This window comes from Drosophila subobscura, chromosome A, assembly GCF_008121235.1.
Source record: "Drosophila subobscura isolate 14011-0131.10 chromosome A, UCBerk_Dsub_1.0, whole genome shotgun sequence".
Lineage (NCBI taxonomy): Eukaryota > Metazoa > Arthropoda > Insecta > Diptera > Drosophilidae > Drosophila > Drosophila subobscura.
The window spans coordinates 5,552,094-5,575,191 of record NC_048530.1 but is presented as its reverse complement, the minus strand read 5'-3'; the positions used below and the strand labels follow the sequence as shown (position 1 = coordinate 5,575,191).

The 23,098-nt window shown below is 47.2% G+C and overlaps 8 protein-coding genes across 8 annotated transcripts; 5 read left to right on the top strand and 3 right to left on the bottom strand.

The window, feature by feature from the left end:
- Window positions 1-595: 595 nt before the first annotated feature.
- On the top strand, window positions 596-4,762 carry LOC117903694. The gene is made up of 4 exons (XM_034816033.1): window positions 596-990; window positions 2,371-3,437; window positions 3,497-3,565; window positions 3,649-4,762. The coding sequence occupies exons 1-4, from the start codon at window positions 988-990 to the stop codon at window positions 4,307-4,309; spliced, it is 1,800 nt and encodes a 599-aa protein (XP_034671924.1). The 5' UTR covers window positions 596-987; the 3' UTR covers window positions 4,310-4,762.
- Window positions 4,763-4,775: 13 nt separating this feature from the next.
- On the bottom strand, window positions 4,776-6,891 carry LOC117903695 (probable RNA-binding protein CG14230). Its single transcript, XM_034816034.1, is given in 5 exon segments — window positions 4,776-5,021; window positions 5,091-5,236; window positions 5,238-6,211; window positions 6,270-6,559; window positions 6,617-6,891. Coding segments are annotated over 5 exon segments (1,767 nt in total). The 5' UTR covers window positions 6,798-6,891; the 3' UTR covers window positions 4,776-4,845.
- Window positions 6,892-7,176: 285 nt separating this feature from the next.
- Window positions 7,177-9,344, top strand: LOC117903696 (Golgi resident protein GCP60). Its single transcript, XM_034816035.1, has 4 exons — window positions 7,177-7,428; window positions 7,492-7,919; window positions 8,151-8,654; window positions 8,731-9,344. The coding sequence occupies exons 1-4, from the start codon at window positions 7,305-7,307 to the stop codon at window positions 9,148-9,150; spliced, it is 1,476 nt and encodes a 491-aa protein (XP_034671926.1). The 5' UTR covers window positions 7,177-7,304; the 3' UTR covers window positions 9,151-9,344.
- A 234-nt stretch (window positions 9,345-9,578) lies between these two features.
- LOC117903697 (probable tRNA N6-adenosine threonylcarbamoyltransferase, mitochondrial) lies at window positions 9,579-11,061 on the top strand. The gene is made up of 2 exons (XM_034816036.1): window positions 9,579-9,798; window positions 9,859-11,061. Exons 1-2 carry the CDS (start codon window positions 9,605-9,607, stop codon window positions 10,928-10,930), a joined length of 1,266 nt encoding a protein of 421 aa, XP_034671927.1. The 5' UTR covers window positions 9,579-9,604; the 3' UTR covers window positions 10,931-11,061.
- Window positions 11,062-11,209: 148 nt separating this feature from the next.
- Window positions 11,210-14,602, bottom strand: LOC117903698 (cdc42 homolog). The gene is made up of 3 exons (XM_034816037.1): window positions 14,462-14,602; window positions 12,725-13,026; window positions 11,210-12,659 (listed from the first exon to the last, which is right to left on the bottom strand). Exons 2-3 carry the CDS (start codon window positions 13,010-13,012, stop codon window positions 12,372-12,374), a joined length of 576 nt encoding a protein of 191 aa, XP_034671928.1. The 5' UTR covers window positions 13,013-13,026; window positions 14,462-14,602; the 3' UTR covers window positions 11,210-12,371.
- A 405-nt stretch (window positions 14,603-15,007) lies between these two features.
- On the top strand, window positions 15,008-16,359 carry LOC117903699. The gene is made up of 2 exons (XM_034816038.1): window positions 15,008-15,155; window positions 15,349-16,359. The coding sequence occupies exons 1-2, from the start codon at window positions 15,133-15,135 to the stop codon at window positions 15,719-15,721; spliced, it is 396 nt and encodes a 131-aa protein (XP_034671929.1). The 5' UTR covers window positions 15,008-15,132; the 3' UTR covers window positions 15,722-16,359.
- Window positions 16,360-16,885: 526 nt separating this feature from the next.
- On the top strand, window positions 16,886-19,914 carry LOC117897845 (moesin/ezrin/radixin homolog 2). Its single transcript, XM_034806915.1, has 7 exons — window positions 16,886-17,119; window positions 17,214-17,446; window positions 17,505-18,060; window positions 18,126-18,228; window positions 18,286-18,495; window positions 18,547-18,783; window positions 18,853-19,914. Exons 3-7 carry the CDS (start codon window positions 17,507-17,509, stop codon window positions 19,657-19,659), a joined length of 1,911 nt encoding a protein of 636 aa, XP_034662806.1. The 5' UTR covers window positions 16,886-17,119; window positions 17,214-17,446; window positions 17,505-17,506; the 3' UTR covers window positions 19,660-19,914.
- Window positions 19,915-19,974: 60 nt separating this feature from the next.
- LOC117893999 (inactive selenide, water dikinase-like protein) lies at window positions 19,975-21,159 on the bottom strand. The gene has a single exon (XM_034800818.1). It carries the CDS (start codon window positions 21,157-21,159, stop codon window positions 19,975-19,977), a length of 1,185 nt encoding a protein of 394 aa, XP_034656709.1.
- Window positions 21,160-23,098: the final 1,939 nt, after the last annotated feature.

Sequence of the window (23,098 nt, the reverse complement as noted above, 5' to 3'; positions counted from 1 at the left end):
CAATGGAGGATAAACCGTGCGAGGAGTTGGAGTAGCGTGCGTGAGTGCTTGATCGGGTGGACAAAATGGTACGCGCGTGCGACAGGGACAAGCGGGACAGTAGATGCACAGTACATACAAACAGTATTTATACACCTACCCGTACATTTGTATGTGGAATGGTATAAACAGGGGCACATGTGCATATAATTTTTTTTTTTCTGTGATTTGTGATTTTGTTGCTCTTCTGTTTGCTCGACTGTTTGTGTCGACGCTGCTGCCCCTGTCTGTAGCGTAGCCGATGAGCCGCCGTCTGAGGCTAAAAGGTTAACTTCTAAATATTAATAGTCGTTGTGTCGGGGTTTGTTGTCAGCAACGAAATAACGAAATCCGAGTAACACCAACAACATAAAGACAATAAACAACAACGAAGAAGTACACAAGTACAAAAATCGCCAATAAATCGCCCCGCTTATTCCCTTTTCAGTTGTTGTTTATTTACGTAGTCTCTTTCTCCGATTCGGTTTTGGTTTTGGTGTTCGGTTTTTTTTTTATTTTTTTATTTTTTATTTTTCTTTTCCTGCAAGTGCGTTTTTTGATGTTCCCTTCCGTTTCGTACTATTTTTTGGTGTAATTTTTCTAGACTCTAAATGGATGTGGCATAGAAGTACCGTTACCGGTATTAGCGGTAAATGCAGCAATCAGCCGTTTTATCCGATTTGAAATACCAATGCCGTTAGACGTTAGACAGCAGCAAAAAGAAGAAGAGACATCAAGTGCACATCAACAAAGTGGCAGGAGCCGCCATTACACGATACAACAGGAAAACAAATTGGAAGCACGTACACCAACACACACACACAGGCAGATAAAGAAGATAAAGATTAAGAGCGAAAGGAAGGAAGAGAAGAGATCTCAGCGTAACGCCTACTCAGCAAAAACGGGCGGTGGGTGGCAGGAGGAAGGAGGAGCAACGAAAAAGCGGCTGACTACAACAAAAATTCTCAAATGGTAAGCAAAGATGAATGAAGTGAGCAGAAGAACGAGAGAGCGAGACGGAGAGAGAGCAAAACAGAGAGTAAAATACAGTAGCTGAGAGAGAGAAAGAGATAGAGCGAGAGAGTAGGAGCAAGAGAGAAGAATCTGAGAGAGCGGAAGAAGAGAGGCATACTAGAAATTCCAATGCAAGATGCAGTTGCACTTACAGTTACAGTTGCAGAGTACAAAACGGAGATTCAAATCGGAGATCTACATACATATGTACATACATACATATGTATGTGAATGTACATACATATGCACATGTTTTGCATATGTACGAGTACACCGTGATATTCTACGATTCCGTGATGATTGTCAAAAACTGTTCGGACTCTGATTTTGGTTAGTCATACTCGTTTTCCTCAGAAACAACCATGAGATGACTGATCTTCAACCAATCAGATGCACGTATGATAAATCTATGTACTAATCTATGTACAATCTATGTACAATCTATGCTAGACACTTAGATGAAAATGATCAGATAAGAAAAACTCTAAATATTTCCAATTTTTAAACAATTCGAATTTTTGTAAAGCAATTTTTGCGATTTCGATTGTTTAACTTGGCGCCATAACAGATTACAGAGCTCTGAATGTATTTAATTCAATTTTTTAATCAAAATCAAAAATAAAACACAAGCTTTATCACAACTTTCAGTGAAAAAACTGAAATATTTTTTAAACTTTTGTATTAATTTTCAATTGGACCCAAACCACTTTATGGTTTTAGCTTACCGTCTGGGAAACATTAAGCTTTGACATGCATAAATGCTCTCTTTTTTGTATATCAATAAATATGTTTGGAGTTTACAGTTTCCACAATATGAGTACCAGTTTGTTTTCAATAATATGCTGGCTGCAAAATAACAGAAAATATAAATAAAATGTTTTGAATGTTGTTTACATATATTCAATGCTGGAATATGTCTGATTTGAGCAAGTTCCAATTTCCATGACATGCTGTGCCTGCTGTACTTGAATACGACACCTAAGTACCACCACACCGTTTGCTCGGCCAGAAAACAACAGAAATTTAATTCAAACAAAAAACATAAATAAATAACAACAAAAAAATCAAGAAGATAATACGATACTTGAATTGTAATTGTTTATGTTTAATTTGAGTGTTCAAAGGGTGATCGAGTGTCCTACGGAAACAAGTTCCTAGAACCTACCACCTAGCAGAGTGCCATTTTTAAGCCACCCGATTGTTGATTGAGAAAGTTTTTAAGCCAATAACCCAAAGATATCCATAGTCCATAAACCCAAAGGAATCTTTAACAAACATCTATGATGGCAAGAGTACTAAATAACCCATCCCATACCACCAATCAACGATCTTTTGCAGGAGACGAAGAACCCACCCCCAGTGACGACGAGCAATTATCACCACCAGAGGGCGCCGCGTACACCGGAGAGCTACTTCAATGTGCCGGAGTCGGTGGCACTGCTGAATATTGTCAAGTCGGAGCGCATACAGAGCGCGTTCCAGTCGAACCGAAAGAATCATGCCAGCGTGTGGGAAATGGTGGCCGAGGTGCTGAACCGGTTCAGTGCGCGCAAGCGTACCGCCAAGCAGTGCTGCAACCGGTACGAGAATCTCAAGAAAATCTACACGCAGCTGAAGAAGAATCCGGAGCGGCACGTGCGCCGCAACTGGCCGTACATGTTTCTGTTCAAGGAGATCGAGGAGCAGCGCGGCGAGTGCTGGGGCTCCAACGGCAAGCGTCTGGCGCTCATTTCCAAGAATCACAACGAACTTTCGTACTACCAGCGGCGCAGGCAGGCGGCCGAGCTCGGTGTCCTGCTGAACAAGGACAATCTGACGCCCCATCAGCACAGCCTGCTGCAGAGCCTCAGCCAGAGCCATGCCCACTCCACGGACTCATCGCAGAGCGGTGCCAGCAAGCTGGAGCGCTTTCTGCCCAACCACTTTGTGGAGGCGCAGCTGAACGATGTGCCCTGCTCTGGCAATGGCAACGGCAACGGCCTGACAGTGGGCCTGCCTGCCGGCGTCTATGACGACAATCCCAATCCCCTACAGCTACAAGTGGCAGGCGCCGTGGCGGCTGCCGCAGCTGCCGCTGCCGTGGCCGCCCAGAAACGTAGCCATGAACTGCACCTGAGCAATGGCGGCTGTGTCCAGCTGCCGCCGGATGAGGACGAGGACGATGAGCCACAGAATGCTGCATTTAAGGACCATCATCATCATGGCCATGGTCTAGGACATGGCCATGGTTTGGGTCATGGTCTTAATCTCGGCCATGGCCTCAGTCATGTTCATGGCCACGGGCATGGGCACTTGGATGACAGCGCCGAAACGCCCGACTACGAGAAGGACTGCAACGGAGCCCTCAACTTGCACCATCAGAACAACAACAACAATAACCACAACGACAACAACATATCCATGAAGTGAGTAAAAGAAGCAAAGAACCAAAACGTATCGAGCTCCATTCACGCTCCATTTACAGATCGGAGCCACTTTCGGAGGGTGAATTCAATCCGGATGACATTCAGCTGATGCAGACCAACTACAATGGGTGAGTGCAGGAGTGGAGGAGTGAAGGAGTTGTGGAGGAGTTCCCCACTCAAATTGCACTGCTTTTTCGCACCTGTTTTGCAGGACACAAAACTATTACTCGCCGGGCATTGATCAGAATATACTGCATCCGGATGTGATTGTGGACACGGACAACCTATCCGACTGCAGCTCCTCCACGTCGCTGAAGAAGAGCAAGCGCAAGCTGTCCACCTCCACCGATGGCGACAGCACCAACTACGAGCTGATCGAGTATTTGAAGCGGCGCGAAAAGCGCGACGAAGAGCTCCTCAAACGGATGGATGCACGGGAGGAGCGCTTCATGAATCTGCTGGAGCGAACGGTGGTTGCCATCGAGACGCTGGCTGCGGGCAGGACGTCAGTGCGAGAGACTCAGCTGGTGGTGGATGCGAGTGCCGCCGGTGTTATCAGCCAGCCAATGGCACAGGCAGCAGCACCAGCAGCAACGCCAGCAACGACTGCTTCAGCAGCAGCAGCAACACAAACAGCAGAAGCCGCTTCGCCAGCATCCTCCACTCATCTGATAGCCAAACCCACCGACCAGTCCAGCCCCGTATTGCCGGTCATGACTTCGCCCAGCCACCGTAGTTGCAGTCGCAGTCGCAGTCCGACATTGGAGCGAGAGGAGCCAAGTAGCGCTGTCGTTGTGGTGGTGCTCGATGAACCTGCAATCGATGCACAGCCAGAGGCACTCCCAGCAGTTGCTGAGCCGACGGATGCGTAGGATCTACAATCTACTTACTTAAAAGAAAAAAAACAAGAAAAAACCCTCGTGAACCGGCTGGAGGTGGCCCGGTTCGGAGAATTTTGTACCAAAGACGAGCCACGTCTCGAATTTTAATTGAGATTTGCAACGCTTCAACGTCAAAGTGCTTAAGGATTCCTTCACCCCGCTCAAACGGAGGAACCCCCCAAATGGAATATTGCGAATCGCAATGTTTGTGCCAGAAATTATTTTAAAAGAAATGTTTATTTAGTTTAAGCTAAAATCAGAGGGGAGCAATCGACAATTTCTATGATAATCTAGTTGCGAGCTGAAATGGGGCTCAAAATGCATTTGTGCAGGAACTTATACACATAAACATCTTCCTCTCTCTCTCTCCCTACCAATCCCAGTCCCACTCCCACTCTATTTTTTTTTGTCTTGCGTAATCTAGATAAATACACCAAATTTTTCGAGAAAAAAAAAATACAATTTATGCCTTACGTGTATTATTTCTCCTATAACTAATTAACTAGAATAGATGCTGGGAGGTTTATCTATTTGATGGCTATTTTGGGACTTTTACTTTTTGGCTGCTTGATGTCCTTGCTGGGCAGGTTCTTTCGTGTCTTGGCTATCTTGTTGCCAATCAGCAGCTTGAGGCGACTCTTCACCTTGTCATAGTCCGCATGATCCACCTCTGCCTTGGTCGTCCTAAAGAACTTGGCTCCTTCTGCAACATCAAATAACAACAGTAACAAAATCAGTTCGAAAGGAGAGGGAGACACGAATCCTTTCTTACCTTTCAGCCTGGGATCGTTCTTGGGTATGAAAAAAGATTCCATTTGTATTTTTGGTTTCTTTTGTTTGGATTTCTTTTTTGGGCGGCTCAGTGTTCTCCTCGTTCGCTGGGTCTTCATTCGAGACAGCTGCCTGGGGCGTTGCCTCCTCATCCTCACTTTCGGATGAGTCGTAGCTGAAGGGATTTTGGGTGGCCAGGTGGCCCAGTTTGTTGGCATTGGGCTTGCTCACCAGAATCTTCTCGCTGCCCAGCTTCTCCAGCTGGTCCTGGCGCTTGGCCACCTCCTCGTCGTGTGCGCTGCCAAACATGTCCAGCAGGCTGAAGCCTTCGCCACGCATGTTAAGGGATTGCGTGAGGCTGTCGGTTACCACGTAGAAGGCTTCCTTCGAGACGGTCGCCTCGGCAGCGTCCTTATCTTTGGTCTTCACATCCTTGGTCTTCTTGGTCGTGACCTCTTGCTCCTGTGCCACCTTTTGCCGCACCAGCTTCTGGTGCCCTTCGTTGGCTGGATCGAAGCGAAGCATTTTCTTGCTCTTGGCTGCCTTACGCTCGTTCTCGCTGGTGTTGGTCAGCTTTCGTCCCACTACTTGCTCTAGGATGCCCATTTGCCAGTTGCGTTCACTCTCCTGCGGCTTATCCTCAGCCTGTTGTGGTTCTTCCTGCTCATAATCGCCTTCTTCCTCGTCCACAAAGGTGGCTGTGATGCGGAAACGTGGATCCAAGCTTTGCTTGCTTTGCATTTCGACCAAACGTTCTCCCTTCTTGCCCTCGTACTGCGGTATAATGACCTGCTCATCATCATCCTCACCATCATCATCATCGTCGTCAAAGAGATCTAACTTGGGCTGCTTTCTCGGCTGCTCCTCCGGCTCTGGCTCATCCTCCTCGGCATCGCTGAATTTGATTCTCTTTGCACTACTGCCGCCGTCCACAGTGATCGCGGAGAGAGCCTGCTGTATGGCGGACTTCTTCTGCAGGTGCTCCTGCCGCATCTTGTTCAGCGATTCCTTGCGCTTCTGCTCGGCCTGGCTGACCTTGGCATCCGGCTGCTGCTTGGCCGGCTTCTTGTACTGTTCGATGATGTGCAGCGGCTTCACGTCGTCTTCCTTCTGAATGACAATCTGAAAACAAAGGAGGTTGAGAAATGGCTACAGGAAGAATCCAGGGCTGACAGCTTACTTTGCCATTGTGCATGGAGTGAGCGGCACGCTTCTTGGTGATGAGCAGCTCCGGCGAGATCTCATCATCGCCGATCTCCTCGTCTTCGCCAAACACCCGACGCTTATTCTGTGTATTCTCTTTGAGCAGCCGGGAGGTACTTTCGTTGTAACTCTCGCTTTCCTGCTGGCCCTGCTCCCGCTGCTGGTTCTCCTCGCGCTCGCGCTTCAGTCGATCAAGGAAGGACTCCTTGGCCACAGATATCCTCAGCTTGGCTCCGTGCAGCTTCTGCCAGTTGAGCTCGTTCAGACCTACGGGCAAGAAGTCGAATGATTAAGCTTCCAATCCAAATATTTTCGCAAACTCACAGTAGTGCGCATCGTCAGTCTGGAGTGTAACAAATCCGATTATTTTGTCCGGGCCATCCTCCTGCTCTTTCCGCTTCAGGTCCACCTGCTCCACATGGCCATAGTCCTGGAACAGGTTGCGCAGATCCGATTCCGTTGCTTTGGTTGGCAGATCTGCCAGAAAGAAGCGTGTACTGCTCATCGTTAACTTTAATATTTCGTTATTCAAAATCGACGGAGTTTAGGGCACGTGTAGTACAGTGTGACCGCGGAATTATATATACCGACATACCCTCGCAGATATACCGAAATATGCCCTTTTATTTTCAAAATATACTGCAAGTTTACCTTAAATCGTGAGCAACTGGATTACTAAAAAAGAAAGCAACATTTTCAGCCCAAACAGGAATAACTTACAGTAGCACTATAAAAAAAACACATATAACATACATATATATAAATGCATTTTGTGGACAAACTGATTTATTTAATTATAAACATGAACTAAATCCTAGCTATATGAAACAGCTAAAAATGTCAGCACCAATACCCGCAGTCAGTGTTGGAAAACACTGATATTTTGTCGCACAACGGTCACACTTGTCGAAAACGTCACACACAAATTTCATTCTTTTTTTGTTTTGATTGTGCGAATTTTGTATAGGGGCAAACCGACTTTGGAAACATCGGGAAAACACTGGCGGCAATTATGGAGACCGCGACAAGCAGCAGCGACACACCAGCAACGTCAGCCGCACCCCCAGTCCAAGCCGCAGAGAAATGGGGCTTTCCGCTGCAAGAACTCTACCGACTTGCATTCACATTCTACAAACGTACGTAAACCGCAGCCAATTGAATTGTGTGTGTTACTCCTTCTAACACGTAATCGCTTGCAGAGAACTCGGGCAAAGCCATTCACTTGTCCTACGAGGACAATCTAAAGCTAATTGCCTTCAAGCAGCAGGCCTCGCTGGGACCCTTCAAAACGAACGATGCCCCGGCTTTGGGCGTGCTCGATGTGATTGGCCGCGATCGCCAGCAGCACTGGCAGCTTCTGGGCGACACAAGCCGCGAGCAGGCAATGGAGGGGTTCATTGATCTGCTGGACACGATGTGCAGTGCATTTCGGCCCTACATCGAGGCGGTGCGTCAGGATCGCGATGAGACTTTGCGCAAAGACCTGCGCCGCATGGAACTCGAGAAGGAGGTGGCACAGAAGCAGGAGCGCGAGCAGCAGGAGCTGCTGGAGGAGGGCTACAAGGAGGAGCTGCAACGTCGTCAGCTGCAGGACGCTCTCAACAAGCAGACCTATCAGCAGTTCAAGGTAGACAATCGATTTTCCACGCTTCCCCATGGCGCCCCCACCCACGCCGAGCCCTTGCACCTGTTGTTGGGTTCAATAATTCACGATGGGTGTCTGGGTTCGGTCGACTGTGGCCTTGACGCTGCCTGTGGCCCACAAAGAGGTCGTGACCCAATTCCCAAACAATTTTCTCGGTCAATTTTGAAGGGAATTACTCATTCCCAAATCTCATTCCTGTCTGTCTACCACCAGCTTTATGCCGAGAAACAGTTTCCGGGAAATCCAGAGCAGCAGGCTGTGCTCATACACCAGTTGCAGCGGGAGCACTACCATCAGTATATGCAGCAGTTGCATTTGCAAAATCAAAACCAAACACAGGCGCAGACACAGACACAGAACCAGACCCAGGTACAGGAAAAAGCACAGCAGGAAAAGGAGGACATGCCTCCAGCCAACAACAATAATAGCAGCATCGAGCTAGCGAATGCCATGGAGGGTTTAAAACTGAACGATTTTGAGCAGCAGACAGTGGCGCAGCAGGAGCAGGGGCAGGGGCATGACGAACAGGTACAGACACAGGTTGGCGGGGAGTATGGACAGGAGACTGGACATCATGGAAGCGATGAGTACGATGATTATGTGATGATACGACCCGCCAAAATCTGGACACGACCCGACATCGAGCAGTTCAAGACTGAAGTGTCTGCAGGCGATGGCGATGGCGTCATTACCATTGGCCATGGCGACACGGTGACGGTAGGTCTCACAGCTTGCACACACACACACACACACACCTTAAGATTGGCTTTTATTATGGGTTGTTTACTTGCAGGTTCGTGTGCCCACCAATATGAATGGAAAGTGCATCTTTTGGGAATTTGCCACGGACAACTACGACATTGGATTTGGCATTTACTTTGAGTGGGCCAAGCCGGTGACCAATGAGGTGACGGTGCACGTGAGTGACAGCGATGAGGAGGAGGATTGCGTGGATGAGGACTATCTGTCCACCACCGAGGACTTGGAGTCGGGCACATTGTCGCAGGACCACACTGGCCTGAACAATCCGACTGCCGCCTCAAAGGCGCCCATCTCAATTATTGTGCCCATCTATCGGCGCGAATGCTACAACGAGGTCTATGTCGGCTCGCACTCCTACCCCGGCGAGGGCGTCTACTTGCTGAAGTTCGACAACAGCTACAGCATCTGGCGCTCCAAAACCCTGTACTATCGCGTCTACTATGAGCGCTAAGAGGCCAAATAGGTATACCCATACCCCTCCCAGTTACTTAAGCGGAATCAATTAATCTAAATCTAAATATTCACTGTGCAAGCCGCCATTGCATGGCTCTGTGCACATTCTGTGTGGGTGTTGGTGTATGTATTATGTGTGTGTATACCTGTGCGTGGTATACGTTAATCCATCTCCAAAAAATCAAAACAAAAATAACAAAAATACAAATGAATTCCCATACGCGGACATGGAGATGGATACATTAAAATCAAATATAATTTATTATTTAGTTTTTAATAAGAAAACAAGAAGACATAATAAATCCGATAGATGTAACTGTAACTACCGACTATTGGTTGCCAGACTGCCACTCTGCTATTCGCAGCGCTGCCAGATGGGGCGGTAAAACAATCACTTATCAGCATGCCCGATTAAATGATCTATCGGCTTTTCGCCTTCGTTACGTTATGTTATGGCTTATCATTTGTCCAGCGCCACGCTCAGATTCAGATTCGCCAATCAGTTAAGACTGCTGACCCATAGGCGCCGCGTCAGCTATGTCCTGGGCATCGAAACTTCCTGCGATGACACGGGCATTGCCATTGTTGACACCGACGGCCGGGTGCACTCGAATGTTTTGTACTCCCAACAGGAGTTCCACACGCGGTAAGTGGCATGGCATGGCATAAACACTGCGCTTCACTCACCCCCACCTATTTTCTATAGCTATGGCGGCATAATTCCCCCACGGGCACAAGACCTGCATCGGGCGCGCATTGAGGATGCCTACAAACGTTGTCTAGTCGAGGCGGACATCAGGCCGGAGCAGTTGACGGCCATTGCTGTGACCAACCGGCCCGGCCTGCCGTTGAGTCTGCTGGTCGGGCTGCGGTTTGCCCGTCACCTGGCCCGAAAGCTGCAAAAGCCATTGCTTCCGGTACATCACATGGAGGCGCATGCCCTGCAGGCACGCATGGAGCACATATCGGCCATCAGCTTTCCATTTCTCTGCCTGCTTATAAGCGGTGGCCACTGCCAGCTGGCGATGGTACACGGCCCCGGTAAGCTAACCCTGCTCGGCCAGACGCTCGACGATGCTCCCGGAGAGGCTTTCGACAAGATTGCCCGACGACTGCGCTTGTATGTGCTGCCACAGTATAGAGCCTGGAATGGTGGGCAGGCCATAGAGCATGCCGCACAATCGGCTCTCTTTCCAGACGCCTACGACTTCCCCCTGCCGTTGGCCCAGCAGCGCAACTGCAACTTTAGCTTTGCGGGCATCAAGAACAACTCATTCCGTGCCATCCGGGCAAGGGAGAGGCTGGAGCATACCCCACCGGACGGCATCATCAGCAACTACAGTGACTTCTGTGCCGGCCTGCTGCAGGCCGTCACTCGCCACCTCATGCACCGCACCCAGCGGGCACTCGAGTACTGCCTGCAGCCGGCAAACGGACTATTTGGCGACGCCTCGCCCACTCTGGTGGTGTCCGGCGGTGTGGCCAACAACGATGTGATCTATCGGAATATCGAGCATCTGGCCGGGCAGTACAACTGCCGCAGCTATCGCCCCTTCAAGCGCTACTGCTCTGACAATGGTGTGATGATTGCCTGGCACGGCATCGAACAGCTAATGGCGAATAGTGCAGAGAATTTGCGATTCGACTACCAAAACATTGACATACAGGGCGCGGCCGGATTCAGAGACTCCTCCGTTGAGGATGTCACCCGATCGGCCATCAAATGCAAGTGGATAAGGCCACTCGATCACCTCAGAGGCACAGCCAGCGATGCATAGAGAAAAATGTTCGTTTGTTAGTGTTTTTTTTAATTTTTCGTTTGTTTTATTTATAAGATTATTATCTGAAATCAATAATGTTAAATCTCTAAGGTCTAGGAAAAAAAAACACTGTGTCAAAATTGAAAATGTATACATATAAAAATATTAAAAAATGCATTATAGTTCGTATTTTTCGTTCTGTTTTTGTTTTTGTTTGTGGCTGCTGCTGCTACTGCTGCTGCTGGAACAACAATACAAATATTCTCTCTAGCTTTTGTTGTGGTTGGTTTGTTGTTGTTTTTTTTTATTATTATACTTTATAGATTATACATATTATTAAATATATCTATATGTATATATATATATTTATATAGATTGTAGACTTCAGTTGTGTCTCCTTCCGTTCCGTGCCGTTACGTTACGTTCCGCATGACTGTACCGTCTGTCTGTACGTCTGGTCTGTCTGGTCTCTCTGCTGTCGCTGTCGCTGTCCCTGTTCTCAGTGTTCGTTTCCTTCACATATGAATATATTTATATGTGTGTGTGTGTTTTGCTTTCTTTTTATCATATATTTCAATACTCATATACCATAGTTGTACACAATACGCATAGCATTTTTCATCGTATTTCGTCTTGTTGCATTTTAATCATCATATTTGACTTTGTTTTTATATTTTAAGCTGCATTTTTGTTGTTGTTTAGCTTAGGACTGACTCGAATCGATTCGAAAATTGCTTTTGCATAGCCAAAAAGTTAATTGCATTTAATTACTCTCCTTACTCTTTTTATTCTGGATTGATTTCACTTTATTTGTATTTTCCATTCGGATTTTGTTTTGTTTTGTTTTCTTTTTTTCGTTTTTTCACTTACGATTTGTTGTTGTATATATATAAAGTTATATATAAATAATTTGTTTCGCTATACTGTTATTGTGTTTTATCATCTTTACTTTCTTCACTTAATTAAAGAAATAAAAGCACTTTAGTGGGTGCAGAAATGGAGCATGAGGAGTGGTGCCCGACCCGTCTAGACTTCTGGCTCTGGCCCTGGTCGGGTGAATTCAATTTTTGATTTAATATTTGATTCCATTGCTGGGGCTGGGGCTGGGGCGGAAGCCTTTATCCATAGTTAAAATAGATTAGTATCTTTTTTCAGACTGGGGTTTCAAAGTAATAAAATAAAAACAGCAGCTTTCCGTTTGTTAAAACTAAGCCAAAAACCCAATAAAATGATCGAAATTGCGAATGGATGGAACCATCCGAAGTACTAGAGAATAGTATTCGTGGAAATTCTAAAATAATAACTTTAAAACTTTTCTTGGGAGGGGAAGGAGTTGTCTATAAGAAGGGAAGTAGAGCAGGGTGTCCCCTGTGGCGTGGATAAATAACGAAAGCAAAGACATACATATATGGGACGAAAGAGCGAGAGAGAGAGAGAGAGAGAGAGAGAAAAAAAAGAATTATAAGAATTTGCACTTCCTTTTCTTGGTTGGTTCTGGTGGCTCCAGGGCGGCCAGTATGGCCTCATCGAAGACATTTTTCAGACCCTTTTGTGTGAGAGCCGAACACTCGACATATTTGACGGCCTTCAGCTCTTTGGCCAGCTTCTCGCCCTGCTCCATGGTGATGGGCTTCTGCTTGTTCTTGGCCAGCTTCTCCAGTGTGCTGGTCTCGTCGCGCAAATCGATCTGTGTGCCCACCAGCAGGAATGGCGTCTTCTGGCAATGGTGCGTAATCTCAGGAACCCACTACAGAGGTTACCAGTTAGTACGAGTGCTGCCTGTCATTGTATTCCATTGTAATTCGCACTTACCTTCTCCTTAACATTCTCAAATGAACTGGGACTGACCACCGAGAAGCATACGAGAAAGACATCTGTCTGCGGATAGGACAATGGCCGGAGCCTATCATAATCCTCCTGGCCGGCCGTATCGAACAATCCCAGTGTGTAGGGCTCGCCGCCAATCATCACCGTCACCGCATAATTGTCAAAGACAGTTGGCACATATTCCGATGGAAATTTGTTGGTTGTGTAGGAGATGAGCAGGCAGGTCTTACCCACAGCTCCGTCGCCAACGACCACACACTTGATGGTTTGCATTTTGTGGAAAACTCCTGAAACAACAACAAAAGAAATGATTGCAAGCGATTAAAAAAACAGTAGGAAGAGGGAGGGGGGACAATCAAGTGTTTTTCATATCGAATGAACCTGTGACAATTTGCTCAACCGCTGCAGCTCACCCCCTTCCCTATTGCCAGCTCAATTATTGGAACACAAAGACACCACCACACAGCGACACTCACGCCTCAGCTACTTATGTGTGTGTATGGTGGGTGCTTCGTCTTAATTACTTTCACACACAATGCAGGGACGGAACGGGAGCCCATTCGGGGCAGACTCTGAGCAGCCACGGCAGAGGGCTTAAGCTTCGAAATCGTTTCAAGCTCAAACCGAAAACGATTATAGCTCAGGGAAACGAAGATCCAGTGGAAAAGTTAAAGACTTAACTAATGGCTAGGACCGGAGTATTGAGTCCGCTCCTGTTCCACCAATGCGGCTAGGGCTAGCGCAGCGTAGGGCAGAGGTGTGTATAAGGGCGTGGGTGCGGTCCTTGTTTGCAACAACTTACGCGACTCCGAACCAAGGCGAGGGTGGTGGGCTAATGTTACTGCTTACTATGCCCCTCGTCCAATGGATAGTGGGATCAGAGTCGTCACCAGTCGCAAGTCGCTGGTAGAACTGTTTACTGCGTCAACGGCGACTCTTACTGCCTTATCGGGGCGCGAAGGAATTGTATCTGGGAGAGCAGCAGCAAGACCGCCAATTGCCCCGCCAGCACCGATGACTCAAACAGAACGAGCAGAAAGCAGAAAAGCGAAATACAATGTAGATAAGCCCAGACAGCAGCAAAATTCTAATGTGAACCCCAACACACACACACTCGAACTCCCGTATAGCGCAGAGTCGCATAACTTCGGTGTTTGTCTATGTGTGTGCGATGTTGCGTGTATGAATGCGTTTAAATGCAGCTTTTTGAATACATATGTATGTATCTTGACGCCGACAGCAGCCACTTCGGCAGCGCCTGCAACTGCAGTTACAAGAGCGGGCACTATGCTAATTTATTTGGACACAGACACAGGCAAATCTGCACATGTGTGCTGCCCGACATGTAAACTTGTTTTTTTTGTTGCCAAAAACACATAAACATGCACTGGCTCCCACATACAATTAATAGAAAGCCCAGCACACTATTAACAAATTGAAAACGCATTGATTGGAGTCCACAGAAAAAAAAACGGGAATAGAATGAAATTTGGAACCAATCATTTGTCACTGAGACACACCATCTCATTCACACACACACTCTACTCGACACACAGAGCACACACAGGCAAGCACGCCCATAGAAGCAGTCATCGATAACGTTTCGTGTTCGTTCACTTTTCACTTCAGAATTTTCTCCTTTCTTTTTGATCGCAATTTTGTAGGTTTTGAAGCCTGGCTACCGAGCATAGTTAATTGCTTTGGCACACAGACTTTACTTACAATTTATTGTAATTCTGGCTGCTAGTACTTCCGTTTTATTTCTTTTTCGTTTTTTGGAGTGGGTTGGGCTCAATTTGTACGGAAAACAGTCAGTGTGACCGCGGATTTATCGATAAAGTATACCGCACGACCCTCGCTACCAAAATATACCTTCTCATTTTAATTATATACCGTATATATACCGTAAATCCTAAATCATTTTCATCGATTTTGCTTTTCGATTCAATATTACTACCTACTTAAAACTCTCAGCGCTAAAACTATAATGTTAAATAATTCATCAAACAATTTTCCACAAGATTGGCTAGTTTCCATGACTTATTTTTATTAGATTGTTTACAAAATAAGCATGAAACTAAAAAGGTCAAATGGTCGGAATATTCCCACCTGACCCGGCACATTTGGTATATTTTACTTGATCTAGTATTTTTTTTGTATCAAACGACGGAGTGTTCTAATGAAAACAGATTATTTTCATGCAAATTCAGTAATTTACAGTATAGCATAAATTATACAGAAACTTTAAGTTCTCGAATTTATTTTACAAATCTCATCGTTTCATTTCGGGAACAACGCAACGCTGGTTTTAAGCACAAGCGGTCACACTGCCAGAACAGCCCCGTGAAAAGAACAATAGGGGGACCAGCTTAATTTGCTGGCTATAGAAAGGAATGGCTGATTTTCTAAAGACAAGGTAGGTGTGTTGGCCAAGTGCAAGTGCAAGTGAATCCTGTGGATAGTAAAATGCGACTGGTATCCACGGTCTAAGCGAGTCTTAAGTAGACGATTGCGACCCAATGAGTGCGCAGTTTGGTTTCGTATGAGCCTGAAACCACAAAAATAAATATACCCATGTCCAATTTGAACATCTGTTCCTTCCGCCCTAGAAAACGCAGTCGTGAAGATGATCCATGCGAGTCAGCGCCACTCTCCAAGCGAATCAACAATCTTCATTTAAACTACGACGATGGGAACAGCAGCAGCAGCAGCAGCTGCAGCATTCCGACTCAGGTTAATGACTACAACAATTACAATTCAGTGCCTGTGATCACTGGTGGATCTGCAGCCGCAGCCACCACCACTCCAACAGCTAGAGCTGGAGCGGCTGTGCCTAATGCTGCCAATGCGATTGATATTCTAAATGGAGACAGATATGGATACAATCCGGAGCTAAGTAGCGACCAAAATCCCTATTACTATGATAAGAACAAAATGCTGTATGACTTGCATGTCGAGCGTGTCAAGCGGAACACTCACTAGACTAAGTATGTATAGGTAGAATGGTTAGAATGGACTTTTGGCATGTTTTCTGAGACTTTAAGCAAACCGATACACAACGGCTTTCAAGTACGCTATGCAGGGAATATTGCACTTGCCATTGCACGCAAGCTCACACACGCACACCCACCTACCCACTCGCACACACCAATCAGTCAGTCAATCAATGAATCAATGAATCCCTTACAAGACAAAAGAGTGCCAATCGAAGCTCAGTTAACATAGCCAAGTCCGCACTTGTGTCGTTTTGTATGCGTACTGTTATGGTAGTTATTAAAACTAATGTTATTCTGTATGTGGAGTGACCTAGGGACCCAATTGCTCATATAACTCTACATATGTGAGCTAAAATGGCAAGAAGAGCATCATTAACACAAGATAGACGTCTAAATTTTCCATTCGTTCACATTTAGTCTAAGAACATTTTGTAAGATAGTTCATTAGGATGTAACCAAGTACATATACTAAGATTTAATTAAGTCGAAAAGTTTTGAAAGTTTGGCGCTTTGACAGTGTCGTGTAAAAGTCTTGCGACGTCCAACATTTTGCAGCACTGACATTAAATAGTTCGTCTCGTACCGTAGCGTTTATAGGCTTTCAATATATATCTAGCAATCAAATGAAATGTGTTATATTTATAAACATTTAATACAAATACAAAATTATGTGAAATTGCGAAATACAACTAATAAAACTATACAGTTGAAACATCTGGTCGCACTCTATTCGCATGTGCCATCAGTGTTGCGAATTAATTTGTTTTAATAATATTCTGGCTTTTTTTCACAGCCAAACGGCGGAGATAATATTCAAAACTTTGAAGCGCTGCTTCATGATAATTGCAGTAGCTCCAAATGAAACAATTTAAAAAGTGATATTGTAGGTGGCTAAAGCGTTGAGAATCTTTATTTCATTTCTAGCTTTTTTCTTGATACTAAAACCCATGCAGTTTTATTTTTACCAAAAAATACTGCCATCACAGTCCGTGCAACGCGAATGTCACTAAAAAGTGAGCTGGTAATAGCATATGTAGTTAATATGTAGCAAATGTGCAGTTCGCTTGTATGTACATATAACTTTTTTCACGAAGCAACTCTGCTCTGTAAAGTGGAGAATGCTTACTACTGTAAATATTTAAAACAGCTGTGTGTGTGTCGGACATTGGGCGAATTGTTGTTGATTTGCGAATTGGGCGAATAAAAATACGAACTTTTCAAGATTTTTTAGTTGATCAGACCCCCCAAGTATATATCAGGAAAAGTGCAGTTCTAGGCTCTCTGTTTTTGTTATTTAACTTGACTTATTTGACTCCCGATCTGTGTGTGATCTTGTACTATTCAGTAGATACAATTGATAATATTTACAACGACTAATTTATTGGTGAGTGAGTGTGCTTGTCCACTCTCCTCCAAGGCAAGTGAGCAGCCTTGAGTGTGTACGAAATACGAAATTGTTTTCTGGTTTTTGTTTGTAGCCAAAAGCAGCAAATGCAACCCAATTTCGTGCAACATGACCGTGTGGAAATGTGTGGAAGGGTGTGCCACAAAGGATCGTAGGAGTAGCATCGCCAACACCAGCAACCAGGAGGCGAATCACTAACAACGACCGAAATAGCACGCAACAAGTTCTCCATACGAGCCGAGTCCGAGACAGACAAAACAGCGATCGATACACAGCCCAGCCACATCTATACATACACACACTTGAGTATATACATACACACATCATAATAATAATAATAATCATCACATAATCGGCATTGAAGCAATGAGCCCGTTCGGGTCCAAGAAGAATCGTTCCTTGCCCGTGCGGGTGAGCACCTTTGACTCTGAGCTGGAGTTCAAGCTGGAGCCGCGTGCCTCGGGCCAAGACCTGTTCGATCTTGTCTGCCGCACCATCGGACTGCGCGAGTCGTGGTACTTTGGCCTACAGTATGTGGACACGCGCAACAATGTCTCCTGGCTTAAGATGGACAAGAAGGTCAAGGATCAGCGGGTGGAGCTGCATGCCAACAACAACATTTACGTGTTCAGTTTCTATGCGAAATTCTTTCCGGAGAATGTCAGCGAGGAACTGATCCAGGAGATCACACAGCACCTCTTCTTCCTGCAAGTCAAGCAGAGCATCCTCTCGATGGACATCTATTGCCGGCCAGAGGCCTCTGTCCTGCTGGCCTCCTACGCGGTCCACGTTCAGTATGGTCCGTACGACTACGAAACCTACAAGGACGGCATGCTGGCCGGTGGCGAACTGCTGCCCAAGGGTGTGACTGATCAGTACCAAATGACGCCCGAAATGTGGGAGGAGCGCATCAAAACTTGGTCAGTATGCTCAAAGCACACGCAGAATCAGGAAGCTGATCTATATCTTTTTTTTGCATTCACAGGTACATGGATCACGAGCCAATGACGCGCGATGAGGTCGAAATGGAGTATCTGAAAATTGCCCAAGATCTGGACATGTACGGTGTCAACTACTTTCCTATTACAGTGAGTTCTCCCCCACGACCAAAAGGGTTCAACTTTACATATAAATTCACTTCACAGAATAAGAACAAAACCAAATTGTGGCTGGGAGTCACGGCCGTGGGACTGAACATCTACGATGAGCGGGACAAGCTAACGCCAAAGACAACGTTCCAATGGAATGAGATACGACACGTCAGCTTTGATGATAAAAAGTTCACCATTCGCCTGGTGGATGCCAAGGTCTCAAATTTTATATTTTATTCGGTGGATCTGCACATTAACAAAATGGTAAATTACTGCATACATTTCCCTGACGACTGTGCTAATGCTTTCCACCAGATACTCGATCTGTGCAAGGGCAATCACGATTTGTATATGCGTCGCCGCAAGCCAGACACCATGGAGATACAGCAAATGAAGGCCCAGGCCAAGGAGGAGAAGCAACGCAGACAGATCGAGCGCAAGAAGTTCATCAGGGAGAAGAAGCTGCGCGAGAAGGCCGAACACGATCGCTACGAGCTGGAGAAGAGCTTTGAGCATCTGCAGAATGAGATGCGCATGGCGAGCGATGCGTTGGTAAGTGATAAAGAAAACAGTCTTGCAGCACCACAATACACAGTCCCATAAATTTATTGCTTTTGCCAGCGCCGTTCCGAGGAGACAAAGGAGCTGTACTTTGAGAAGAGTCGCGTCAACGAGGAGCAGATGCAGCTGACTGAATGCAAGGCAAATCACTTCAAGACCGAAATGGATCGACTGCGCGAGCGCCAGATGAAGATCGAGCGGGAGAAGCATGACCTGGAGAAGAAGATACGCGACGCTGACTTCTTTGTGCATCAGCTGACGGTGGAGAATGACAAGCGGGAGGCAGAGACGGAGAAGCTCAAGAAGGAGCTCATCTGCGCAAAGATGGCGGAGCGCGAGGCCACCGCCCGTCTGCTGCATTTCCTCAACAGTGGACGCAAATCCTCAACGGACAGCCTGCTGACCGCCTCCACAGTATCGAATGCGGTCAACACATCCTCCAGCCTGGCAGCGATCAGTACGCCCTCGCTGACCACGAGCAGCTCCACCAATGATATGGAAACGGCCGGCGGTGCCGAGCTAACCACATCCGCATCACACTATCTGGTGCAGGGGGACAACTCCAGCGGCATCTCCGACGACTTCGAGCCAAAGGAGTTCATACTCACCGACAACGAGATGGAGCAGATAACCAACGAAATGGAGCGCAATCACTTGGAGTATCTGCGCAAGTCCAAGAAGCAGGTGCAGAACCAGCTGCAGACCCTGCGCTCCGAGATAGCGCCGCACAAGATCGAAGAGAACCAGAGCAACCTCGATATACTCAGTGAGGCCCAGATAAAGGCCGGTGAAAATAAATACTCAACGCTCAAGAAGCTCAAGTCCGGCTCAACCAAGGCGCGTGTGGCCTTCTTCGAGGAGCTCTGACCTCTGACCGGTCCAAGACAATTCTCTCTGACATTAGGGGCTTCCAGATTGCTGCATAAAGCTTTTAATGTGTGTTGGATGATTGATTGATTGATAGCTTGTTTGATTGAGTGTTGTTTTGTGTTGTGTTTAGATATAATTTCGTACTCCTAAATGTTTCGATTGTATACTCAAGCCGCTGCTGTTATAAATAAATAAAAACACAACCAAGGACCCAAGACCTAGGCCACACGAGCACGTGGGCTGGGCCCCAAAAGTACATAAACGAAAACGCCAGCGTTTTGGATTAATATCTTACTGTATATATTTATTTGTTTATTCATCGAATTCAATGATGCCATTGTCTGAAAAGTGCTCAATGATGCGGGCATCTTCGGCCATGTAGACGGTCTTTCTGCCCGACTCAACAGAGCCCACGATCCATGGCTGGTAGCCCACCGCCTCATTGAACTGCTCAATGAATTGGCTCGCCTGCTCCGGGGCCATGCAGATGAGCAGGCCGCCCGACATCTCGGGCGAGAGACCTTTTACCAGTCTCTTGGATATGAGCTGCATGCCGGCGATAACTGGGATATTCGTAATGCAGAAGGAGACGTTCTCCTGCTGACGCTGCGCTAGGGCCTCGGCATGCTTCATGAAGCCATGTTCGCCAATGGCGGTGACCGCGTGGGCATTGTAGATGTTCATTAGGAGGCTGGCCGTGCGGTTTAGGTGGCCCATCGACTTGAGCGCCTGTCTGTAGGCCTCGCCCAAAGCTTGTTCGGAGATGCGCCTCAATATTTTGGCCCTAATTTCGGGTTCCTGAAGCCTTGGGAAGACACACGTGGCCTCGAGGGTGCCCAAAGGCTTGGTCAGTACGAGCACATCGCCAGGGACGGCATGCTCCGGCACAATGAACTTTTTCGATGCGTCATAAAAGCCCAAGGCAACGCCGCCAATGCTCAGCCAGCGTGACCACTCGATCTGTTGGCCAGAAATCTTGACATCAGCCTCCTTGCAGCCGTCCTCGAAGCCACGCACCATTAGGGGCACACACACATCGCGCTGCAAATCGGTGAGCTTCCTGCTGATCGTGAGTTGCATGAGCACCGATTGTCCAGAGACACCCATGGTGTACAGGCTGCTTAGCAGCGAGGCGCAGCCGATCCTGCCCATCATGTACGGCTCGTTCACCACTGGACAGAACCTGCCGACAACCTGCACCTGTAATTGTCCTGCTGCAAGCGCCGTGATGGTTGTACCCCAGCCATCTTTCTCGTAGACTTCCACGCTCCTGCACATCTGCAACTGATTTCCCTCCGCCGAATCATCGGTGTCCGCCTGTGGTAGCTTGAATTCCAACGACGGCTCTCCAAGCACGCGGCAGAAGGTCTGCGGATCCGCGTAGCTGCCTAGATCGAAAGCGTCGCCTAAGTCGAAATCCTCGGCGCAAAAAGGCACATCGGCACATGCGTATTTCAACAATTTTGGGGTAAGCGAAGTGCACAGTTTACGAGACATTTTCGGTATCAATATTTCGTGCGCGCCAAGATTTATGTGTATATATGTATGTAGCTTAACGAATTTGTTTTTGTAGGCTGTCTGGCGCCATTTTCAACTGTTTTTTTTGTAACCTGGCAGTGATTTTCCTTCGTAGTGTTAATGTTAATCGAATCGAATTGCTGCTGGCAACCCTGGCAAAGTGTCGGTATTTTTTAGGCTGTTACATCAGCCAACTCCTAAAAAGTGTATTGTTGATCACAGTAATCTGCTGCTTAGGATCGCCGGCACGTGGCTGCCAACTGTTTGCTGTTTGATTAACCCGGACGGCCCTCAGTGGGGCCACTCATAGGCCAGTGTGGCCCTTATATCCTCGAGAATCGAGTTGTTCTTGGCAAATGCAAGTAGTTCCCCTGGCGTCCTCTTGGAAGCATCTTCAAGTGATGTCAGCACACAGCAGGCGCCTAGTTATCTACCTCCTGCTCGTGCGAGGGCCGGACAGATGCAGATGAGATGCTCCAGGCTTTCCGTGAACCCGCGCTCAACGCATTTCCTGCAGCTGTCTCGGCTGCTGATGCCTAGTTCGGCTGCATGCGCCGCAGCCAGACAGTGGCCTGTGAGGACTCACACCAGTAATCTGCGGTCCTTCCTCGGTAGGTGCAGTAGGAAGTTTTGCAGGTGGGATTGACGGTAGCTTATATGACGGCCTTATTTCAGGATTTGTACAATAGATGCCTGCTTGGAGACGTCTGTGTTTGGGGGGTCATATAAACAGTAAAGCTGACCATGTCCCTATGCCCGTAGCGCTGTGTCGTCAGGCTTCGCGATGCAATTAGGCGCTGTGCTGCCTTTCCTGCGATCAGTCGTGCGTGGATGTCCAGCGGGTCTATTCCGTGTAGAGTTTCGAGTGCTTTTGCTGATGCAGAGGAGAACCTGTCGCTGAGTTTTCTCCATTAGCTTATGGTACAACAGAGTTGGTCGCACCACCGAGATGCGGATCCAGTGCATTAGAGCGGATGACAGAACCCACGTGCTGCTGAGCATCTTCTTGGATGCATACAGCGCAGTGGTGGCCTCCTGCACCCTTTCCAACACATTTCCATCCCAGTTTGCTGTGGCCAGATATTTGACCTGTGCAAGCCTGGTTTGGCCGACTTTCGGCCGCGTTGATACGCGTTAATACTGAGTCCTACTTCTTTCGCCCACTCACATATCTCCCTGAGAGTAAGTTGCATCAGGCGGTTCTTAATGAATATGTTGATCGCTTCTAGGCGTTCCATAATTGCGCCTGTGAGTGCTCCGGATATATCTACGAACACTTCTAGTGCATACTTTTCGTTGTGGACGGGCTTTCTCGATGGGTGCAGTGCCGTTTCCACCGATTTCCCTTTGGTGTAAGCATTCTGGTTCGTTGACATCTGTCCTACCTGATTCCTGATTTTTGCATATATCCAACAGCTTTTCCAGTGTTTTAAGTAGAAAATAGGTAGGGCTTATGGCCTTATGGAAAACCACAAGAGACCTTCTCTGCTGGTCGGGCAGGCTGCCGCGGGCCGTGACACTGCCATCAGTGGCGGCCAACGCAACGATGGATCTACAGATGCGTCCCAAGCCCCAAGCAGCATTCCCAATGCCTGCGGTTAACTTTGTGGGTGCAACAGCAACAGCAGCACCAACAGCTACAACTATAGCCTATGCCAGTGGCAGTGTCAGTTCTGTCTTGCTGACTAGTGGCGTATCAGAACGTAGCTACAGCTTTGGTGAGCCCATACCGATACGGGGGAAAAATGCAAGAGCCGTACACCTGCTCTTCCAGCTGCAGCTGCTGCTGCGCCTGCGCCAGCGTCAGATTTGTTCAGATTTGGAAGTCCATCTTCAGCTAGCTACACAACAAAAGCTGCACCCAGCAGCAACAGCAACAGCAACAGCAACGCCTTTTTTCTTTGGCCAGACTCCGACA

What these genes read in the sequence shown, in the direction of transcription:
- LOC117903694 (XM_034816033.1), top strand. An exon ending in GACAACAACATATCCATGAA is followed by an intron (nt 3,438 to 3,496) that starts GTGAGTAAAAGA and finishes CTCCATTTACAG; the next exon opens with ATCGGAGCCACTTTCGGAGG. An exon ending in ATGCAGACCAACTACAATGG is followed by an intron (nt 3,566 to 3,648) that starts GTGAGTGCAGGA and finishes CCTGTTTTGCAG; the next exon opens with GACACAAAACTATTACTCGC.
- LOC117903696 (XM_034816035.1), top strand. Translation starts at nt 7,305, where the DNA reads ATGGAGACCGCGACAAGCAGCAGCGACACACCAGCAACGTCAGCCGCA. An exon ending in TGCATTCACATTCTACAAAC is followed by an intron (nt 7,429 to 7,491) that starts GTACGTAAACCG and finishes AATCGCTTGCAG; the next exon opens with AGAACTCGGGCAAAGCCATT. An exon ending in GCCATGGCGACACGGTGACG is followed by an intron (nt 8,655 to 8,730) that starts GTAGGTCTCACA and finishes GTTTACTTGCAG; the next exon opens with GTTCGTGTGCCCACCAATAT.
- LOC117903697 (XM_034816036.1), top strand. Translation starts at nt 9,605, where the DNA reads ATGGCTTATCATTTGTCCAGCGCCACGCTCAGATTCAGATTCGCCAAT. An exon ending in CAACAGGAGTTCCACACGCG is followed by an intron (nt 9,799 to 9,858) that starts GTAAGTGGCATG and finishes TATTTTCTATAG; the next exon opens with CTATGGCGGCATAATTCCCC.
- LOC117903698 (XM_034816037.1), bottom strand. Translation starts at nt 13,012, where the DNA reads ATGCAAACCATCAAGTGTGTGGTCGTTGGCGACGGAGCTGTGGGTAAG. An exon ending in TTGAGAATGTTAAGGAGAAG is followed by an intron (nt 12,660 to 12,724) that starts GTAAGTGCGAAT and finishes TAACCTCTGTAG; the next exon opens with TGGGTTCCTGAGATTACGCA.
- LOC117903699 (XM_034816038.1), top strand. Translation starts at nt 15,133, where the DNA reads ATGGCTGATTTTCTAAAGACAAG. An exon ending in GCTGATTTTCTAAAGACAAG is followed by an intron (nt 15,156 to 15,348) that starts GTAGGTGTGTTG and finishes CTTCCGCCCTAG; the next exon opens with AAAACGCAGTCGTGAAGATG.
- LOC117897845 (XM_034806915.1), top strand. Translation starts at nt 17,507, where the DNA reads ATGAGCCCGTTCGGGTCCAAGAAGAATCGTTCCTTGCCCGTGCGGGTG. An exon ending in GAGGAGCGCATCAAAACTTG is followed by an intron (nt 18,061 to 18,125) that starts GTCAGTATGCTC and finishes TTGCATTCACAG; the next exon opens with GTACATGGATCACGAGCCAA. An exon ending in TCAACTACTTTCCTATTACA is followed by an intron (nt 18,229 to 18,285) that starts GTGAGTTCTCCC and finishes TTCACTTCACAG; the next exon opens with AATAAGAACAAAACCAAATT.
- LOC117893999 (XM_034800818.1), bottom strand. Translation starts at nt 21,159, where the DNA reads ATGTCTCGTAAACTGTGCACTTCGCTTACCCCAAAATTGTTGAAATAC.